General features: G+C 38.6%; 1 protein-coding gene across 1 annotated transcript; it reads right to left on the reverse strand.

Moving 5' to 3' along the window:
• Window positions 1-1,204: 1,204 nt before the first annotated feature.
• Window positions 1,205-7,713, reverse strand: polr2j.S (polymerase (RNA) II (DNA directed) polypeptide J, 13.3kDa S homeolog; the record flags this gene model as incomplete). Its single annotated transcript, NM_001095441.1, is given in 4 exon segments — window positions 1,205-1,403; window positions 4,785-4,959; window positions 6,217-6,306; window positions 7,580-7,713. Coding segments are annotated over 4 exon segments (354 nt in total). The 3' UTR covers window positions 1,205-1,367.
• Window positions 7,714-7,871: the final 158 nt, after the last annotated feature.

Below are 7,871 nucleotides of genomic sequence, written 5' to 3' on the forward strand. Positions count from 1 at the left end.
ACTTTGATGCCCAATATGCATAGATATACCAAACTATGTGGCGCACAGAGACCCCCAAATGGATATATAGTAGATAAAATTTACATAGGCAAAACAAAATAACACAGAACAGTGTGAAATGCAAATAAATCACCAAAAACTAATAAAACCACAAAAATCAATGCTTTTTTTTTTCACACTAGTGTAATCGGCCACCAGAATTACCGTTTGAATATTTTAGCTGGGCCAAATCGATTATACGGGCAGAAACAAGTGAACAACACAAATGCAGAGCTGAAAATGCAATAAAATGGCTAAAAATTCAATAAAATGGCTAAAAATGCACCAAAATACCCAAAATTGCAATATAACCACCAAAATAACATACAAAAGCTATTGCACAGTACGGTTAGCGAATACGCTATTCGGAACGGCAATAAAACATTTTTTTAGCCCAAAAAGAGACGATGCGATAAGAAAAAAAAAAAAAAAAGCCACAAAGCCATATATGTACATATGCGTGTGCACAACGGGTAAATTGCATGTTATTTGCGCATGTGCGCGTGTGCAAGTGTACATGGGTGCTGTGAGTGTGTGTGACCCCCCCAATCCCCAAAAATCTATGTGTGAGTGTGTGTAAGTGTGAATGTAAGTGTATATTACTGTAATAAGTGTGTGTTGGTGTGTTTGTGTGTTTTTGTGTGTGTAAATGTTACACTTACCTGGGGTAGATGCTGCAGATCGATCAGAAAGGGTCCCACGCAGCAGATCTCCAGCTCCAACGATCATCAGCCATGTGGGGGCGGAGCTGGGCGGAAGTGCGGCGCAGGCAGCAGCAGGACGCATAGGAAACGCGTCCCTGCTGCTGCTTTGGGGCCCCTGGGCGATCGCGCCCCAGGGGCCACACGATCCCCTGCTCTGCTCGTTGTCTAGGGGCAGGGGATCGTGAAGGAGCGGAGCGAGCGGCTCTAACAGCCGCTCCTCCGCTCGCAAACCCGGAAGTGCTGCAGAACGTAGAATCTACGATCTGTGGCACTTTGGTCCTTTGATCCACAGAACGTAGATTCTACGTTCTGTGGCACTTAAAGGGTTAAAATTTTCAGGCTGAAAATGAGATCTCTTTTTGAGAAATGCAACCCTATTTGATAAATTAGCAATTTGCCAGTCTCTTGCCACCATGGCAGATAGAGAAAATGTAAAAAATATGAACTGCAAACAAAAGTTATTACATAAGCCAAGTAATTTTATTTATAAAAGTGTACATCATCTATACATACGAAAAAACACAAACAATAACTTGCTGATAGGCATTAATGCTCCCTACAAAAAAGAGAGTGAGTGCCTGCTTTCAACACTAAAGGGATAGCTCTTCCTTCCACGGATTTGGCTCATTCAATTCCTTCTTGCTTATCTTTAATAGCAACCTGTAAACAGATATAAATATTATTATTTATAATAGTTAGGATATTATTTGTGAATGATTTGTGAATTCTAGTTTATATACACATATTAGAAATCATCAATCCTGTGTTAGGCATCTTTTAAGTGTTGTATCATTAGTTTAAATAAATGCTATAACTTTTTGCAAATGTGTTTTTTGGCACATATAAAACATAATGGGACTTAAAGAAGCATAAGAATATTTATATTCAGCGGTCACAAAAGTTAGTTATGTGTATTAAGGTCCTTGGGAATACTGTATTCCCAAATTCACCTAAATAAAGATCCAGCTAACTGAGGGCTGGTGACTGATGCACTTTTGGATGTGAATCTAAAAAGACAAATATTCAGTAGAATGTGATACTGGTCTAGGTTACATCCAACCTCCCCAAATAGATATATATTTAAATATTTACTCTAATGCAGCCCCCTTTCTTGACCCCGATTATGCAATCACATCGCAACTAATCCACCATGGAAAGCACCTTCCCATGATCATGTGAGTTAGAGAAACAACTAAAGAAATGACATGTGGGTGAGAAGTTTTAGCTGTTATTAGAGAGGAGGTTTATTTTAGAATTAACTTGTAAGTCTTCTATTCTGCATTTACCTAGCATGAAGTTTAAATGCAGTTGGGAAGCAGTCTAACCCCAAGTATACTTGGTACTTGGGTATGACTAAAATCAGTTGTATTTGTATACATATTAACTACAGATATTTTATTTGCATAATAAATATAATTCTAAACAACTTTTCACTATACATGAATTAAACAAAGATATATCAGTGGTTTTAAAAGTAAATGTCATTCAAAGCAGTCTCTGACTCCTGAAACAATGTAGAAGCCAGATAATTAAGAGGCCTGGAGGAAAATTACCTTCTATGTTGCCTTTAAGTTTAAGAACCATTAGTGAATGCAGAGAGCAGAAAGAGATAAACAAACACTGATTTCAACAGCAATAAACACACACACCCCCTTTTTTCCTAATTTAGGTTCTGTACATTACCACAATGAATTTTAAATTAAACAGACTTTCAGCTTTAATTCAGTGGGTTGAACAAAAAAAAAAATCGCATAAAAATGTGAGGAACTAAACAATCACTTCATTTCAGGGGCTCAAAGTAATTGGACACTGACTCAAATGCTATTTAATAGGCAGGTGTGGGCAATTACTTCATTATAGCATTATCAATGAAGCAGATAAAAGCCCTGGAGTTAAGGTGGCCATAGACTCAAAGATCCGCTCGTTTGGCGACATCGCCAAACGAGCGGATCTTTCCCCGATATGCCACTAACTGCGTGGCTATATCGGGGGTAATTAGAGTGTTCGGCCGTACGGCCGAACGATCGAATTATGATGCGCCAAACGGCTCCGACGGGTCGGTCGGGTAAAAATCCAACCTTCCTGATCGATATCGTGGCCAGATATCGATCGGGAAGACCCGTCGGAAGCCCCCATACACGGGCAGATAAGCTGTCAAATCGGTCCAAACGACCGATATCGGCAGCTTTATCTGCCCGTGTATGGCCACCATTAAGGGGGGGGGGCTTGTATGTGGAAGATTTTGCTGTGAACAGACAACATGCGGCAAAATCTACAGTTTGGTACATGAACAAGAAAGCACTGGTGAACTCAGCAAGGTAAAAAGACCTAGACGTCCACGGAAGACAACAGTGGTAGATGATCGCAGAATCATTTCCATGGTGAAAAGAAACCCCTTCAAAACAGACAAACAAGTGAACAACACTCTCCAGGAGGTAGGTGTATCGATATCCAAGTCTACCATAAAGAGAAGACTGTATGAAAGTAAATACAGAGAGAGCACTGCAAGGTGCAAGTCACTCATAAGCATCAAGAATAGAAAGGCTAGATTGGACTTTGCTTAAAAAAGAAACAACTAAAAAAGGTAGCACAGTTCTGGAAAAAAGTTCTTTGGACAGATGAAACCAAGATCAACCTCTACCAGAATGATGGCAAGAAAAAAGTATGACGAAGGCGTGGAACAGCTCATGATCCAAAGCATACCACATCATCTATAAAACATGGGGGAGGCAGTGTGATGGCTTGGGTGTGCATGGCTGCCAGTAGCACTGGGACACTAGTGTTTATCCATGATGTGACACAGGACAGAAGCAGCCAAATGAATTCTGAGGTGTTCAGAGACATACTGTCAGCTCAAATCCAGATAAATGCAGTCAAATTGATTTGGAGGTGTTTCATAATACAGATGGACAATCAAAACATACAGCCAAAGCAACCCAGGAGTTTATTAAAGCAAATAATTGGAATATTCTTGAATGGCCAAGTCAGTCACCTGATCTGAACCCAATTGAGCATGTATTTCACTTGTTAAAGACTAAACTTCGGACAGAAAGTCTGCATCTAAATTGTTTCATTTAAAATTCATTGTGGTAATGTATAGAACCAAAATTAGAAAAAAAAAGTTGTCTGTCCAAATATTTATGGACCTAACTGTATATATACAGCACTCACAAGCACAATGAAAAGTGAATTTATTGGCGCTTCACAAAGGTCCCCACATTAATGCATTTTGGTTTTCCTTGAACCGTCATTAGGAGAATATATATCTATATCCAAAGATGTCCCAGCCAGTAGCTCCCCATCTTATCTTCTGCCGATTCACTGCACATGCTCTGTGCTGCTGTCCCTTACTGAGCTTAGGGACCTACTCACAATGTACAGTACACATAGAATATAAATGCCACAATATAAGGCTGATTATTAATTAATACAGATAATTGCTACATGGCAGCACAGAAACCAGTGCAACTAGCATCAGAATTTAATAATCAGCCCTGTAGCATCATCTTATATTACAGGTCAACCTCATTTTCTGCCCAATAATTTGTGACGACCCCTAAATTTAGCTTCTCAACAGCTGCTCAAACCCCACTGAGCATGTGAGTGTCACAGACACTTTCCAAGATGGTGACCCCCTGTGACAAGTTTGAAGTCCTGGATCACTGCTGCTATTGAGAAGCTGAAATTTTAGGCTGGTGCAATAAGTTCAGTAGATAAAATATGGCATTTTTATCCACATTTATTTTTTAGGTTTTAGTTCTCCTTTAAGCATTATTTGAGCATGCCTTTCTGTGATCTGTTCTCACTTTTTACAATTGTATATCAGTACTTAGATGCATTAAAATGGTTACAGAAATTCAACTAAACATGTATTCATGCATAAATATAAAGCTAATGTTGTTATATATAATGCCCCCATAGGAAATGCCACTAAACTGAAAAGGCACAAAGTGATAAAAAAAAATTATTGCCATTTTGTTTAAACATTTTGGGGTAAATAGTCTGGCAGTGAATAGACAACAGAATTATTATTATACATACCCGAAATCTTTCCTCTAAAAGGGAAAGCTCACTAATCAAGTCAGTGATTGCATTGGTAAATGCCTCTTGAGGGCTGTAGTCTGGTGTTGTCTGAACTCTTATGACAATTTTATGCTCAAGAGGATGTGGGACTTTGTAACCTGCAAATAACACCTGAGGATCCTTCAGCAACTGTCTAAAATAAAATAAGATTACAAAGTCATATATGCTACCTCAGATGTAGCACAAACCCCCCAGAATGAAAGATGTTTAGCATAAATGTTGCTTCATAAAGAATATGCTCACACCAAACTTATTTAGTGGGCAAACATTACCCTGGAGCTTAGACTGAAAGAAGTTGATTGTAACAATTTGGGTGGTGCTAGATGCACTGAAATCTGAGTTTCTGAAAAAGACTCAGACTACAAACAGCATATGTGCGGAATTTGCAGCATTGCTACTGTAAATCATTTAGTGCTGCAAGAGAAGGTGCTTATGTTTTAGAGTCTGCCTGTATGGATGGGATAGGCATGCATGTGCAGAAATAACTTGATGATGTAGAATATCACAAACCAATCCAAAATGGCAGATACAAGCTTTTTGGATGAAGAGTTAATGGGAATTTAGAACTAGCTTGGGTTAAAATAACATAGAAGTTTGCAGTTTTTTTTTAGCAATTTGGTTAAGTGAGCATTGGGGGACTTTCCTTGTCCTATAAGGGCAGGACTCCACGAATGATTCCGGCGCGATCTGACGCACTGCGCAAAAACGCAGGGGTCACGTCGCTTGCGACGGAAATAAGGTAAATAATTCTATTGTCAGATCGTGTTGCAGCATTGATGCAACGCGACTGACAGTTGTGTCGCATCAACAGACCTTTTGGTTCGGAGACCTTGCTCCCGTTCTGGTTCAAGTTTCCCTCCCCAAGTCAAGGTTAAATACACATAAAAATATAGTTGTTATTATCATTATTTTGCTATAGTATTAGGAATACCCAAGATGCCATTTTAACCTAATTGGTTGTGAGGCAACTGACAGAGAAAACATTGTCAAAACACCAAAGGGATACTGACACTATTTTTAGGCAGTACATCCACCCAAAACATCTGAGCACACATAATTTAGGAAGTCAGGTTATGGCTGTATTCCTCTTTATATATTTGCAGCAATTGACTTAAGACCCCTAATGGAGATGAGCATGAAACTGAAATGATCTAATATTTTAAAACCTGCCTGACTGATGAACTGAATGAAATACTCCAGCCATAACTCAGTAAGTAGTGAATTTGAGATCACGGACAGTAATCAGGTCTTTATACATGTTTGTGAAGCAAGAGACACATAAAAAAAACTGAAAAGGTAGGGTAGAGCCAAGGCTGAACTACAACACTAGTTGGATAGTGCTACCCTACCTTAATTTCAACTAAGTGTTGAATAAATAATAAATACTTACGACTTAATGATATTTCCAATTGTATGATCTTCCTTGTTGATTGTAAACAAACAGGCATTAGGTACCTTGGTATCCTTAGTGATTGTTATCCTAAACATAATGAATAATTATTTATTATATGGGTATTCAAGCTACAATTCATCATCATATGTATTACATAGCAACAGTAAGAAAGAAAGGATACAAGCCATATATAGACTGACAACTGGGTTATCAGGTGAACTGACAAAAGAAAGGGGATTGATCAATGCACATTAACTGGTCCCCTGTTACATAAGTAATTTAGTATCCATGCAAGTGCATGCATTTTCAAAAACAGGGGTTTTAATTAAAGTTATGATCATAAAATTGGTAAGCTACATACACATGGTGGTGGCTTACCAGTTTTATCATCATAACTTTGTAACTAAAACTAAATTAAACTCCTGTTTAAACTACTTATGAAACAGGGGCCCAGGGAATGTGCATTGGTCGATCCGCATTCTTTTGTTTGCTTGTAGCTAATTTAGCCAGATTAGTTGCAATTCCATTGATTTTATACATTTTTACTTAGCAGACACGTATTCATGTCCTTAGCAGATTGATTACGGGAGAATTTCAGTCACAGCCTCACTATGCCTTATAAGTTATACTTGGAAATGTCTATGAACATTGTCATTCATCCAGGACATGGTATATTTAATATAAATAATTTAAAAAACAACTGGACTTGCTGACTAATGATTGAAGACATTTCACTACTCATCCGAGCAGCTTCTTGAGTTCAACTGACTGGTATGGGAAGTCCTCTCCACAACTCAATCAATAATTCAATCACGATTGGGCAATGTAACTATCCAGAGAGGTGACAGTTGTAGGTAGTGCAACAAAAGTCAATTTGTGATTGGTAACTGCCCAGGTGCTCATTTACCCAATGTTATTAAATGACCCCCAGTACATTTTTATGTTCCCCTGACAACATTTTAATTTGCATGCTGGAAAGAAGCAGAATGAAAGCGAGAATACTTTATAACTACTATACCGAATAATAAAGGATACCCATAAAAAAAGGCTTGCATTGAATATGTACATCTAAAACACTCATTTTAAGGTGTTGTCCAATGTAAATTCTAACAGGACCGAATAGTGTAAAAGGATTTGCGCATTATATCTCGTTTCCCATGATGGTAAATAGACAGTAAATTTTATTAGGGAGCCTAACCTATACTGGAGTCATGTTACAGTGTAACAAAGGCAACATTAGTGGTTTGTAACAATATTTCATCTATGGCCATGTCTTTTTTGTGCAGCTTTGGGGTTCCTTTAATTGGCAGTAGAGACTGGATGCTGTTTAAAAACCAATATAATAAAACGAAACTCTTACTTTTTTTCACCCTCGAACAGTAGAAAAGACTCAAATGCTGGCGGCGCGTTCATGATGCAAAAGCGAGTCTTTTCAACTTCCCGGCTGCGCTCAAAGCTCTCGTTGCCTCTTTTGCCAGTCCTGATGACTTCACCAGAACTCAAAAAGCGTCACTTCCGTCATTGCCGTTCCATATTCCATGCTGCGAAGGAAAAGCTCATCCTCAGCCCCCAGGTGGCTGAGCTCCCTGTAGCCACTTACACTGCTTGCAAACGAAAAATAAATAGTACAACTATCTGTAGTTATTTGTGTG

This window comes from Xenopus laevis, chromosome 2S (assembly GCF_017654675.1).
Source record: "Xenopus laevis strain J_2021 chromosome 2S, Xenopus_laevis_v10.1, whole genome shotgun sequence".
NCBI classification, from domain to species: Eukaryota; Metazoa; Chordata; class Amphibia; order Anura; family Pipidae; genus Xenopus; species Xenopus laevis.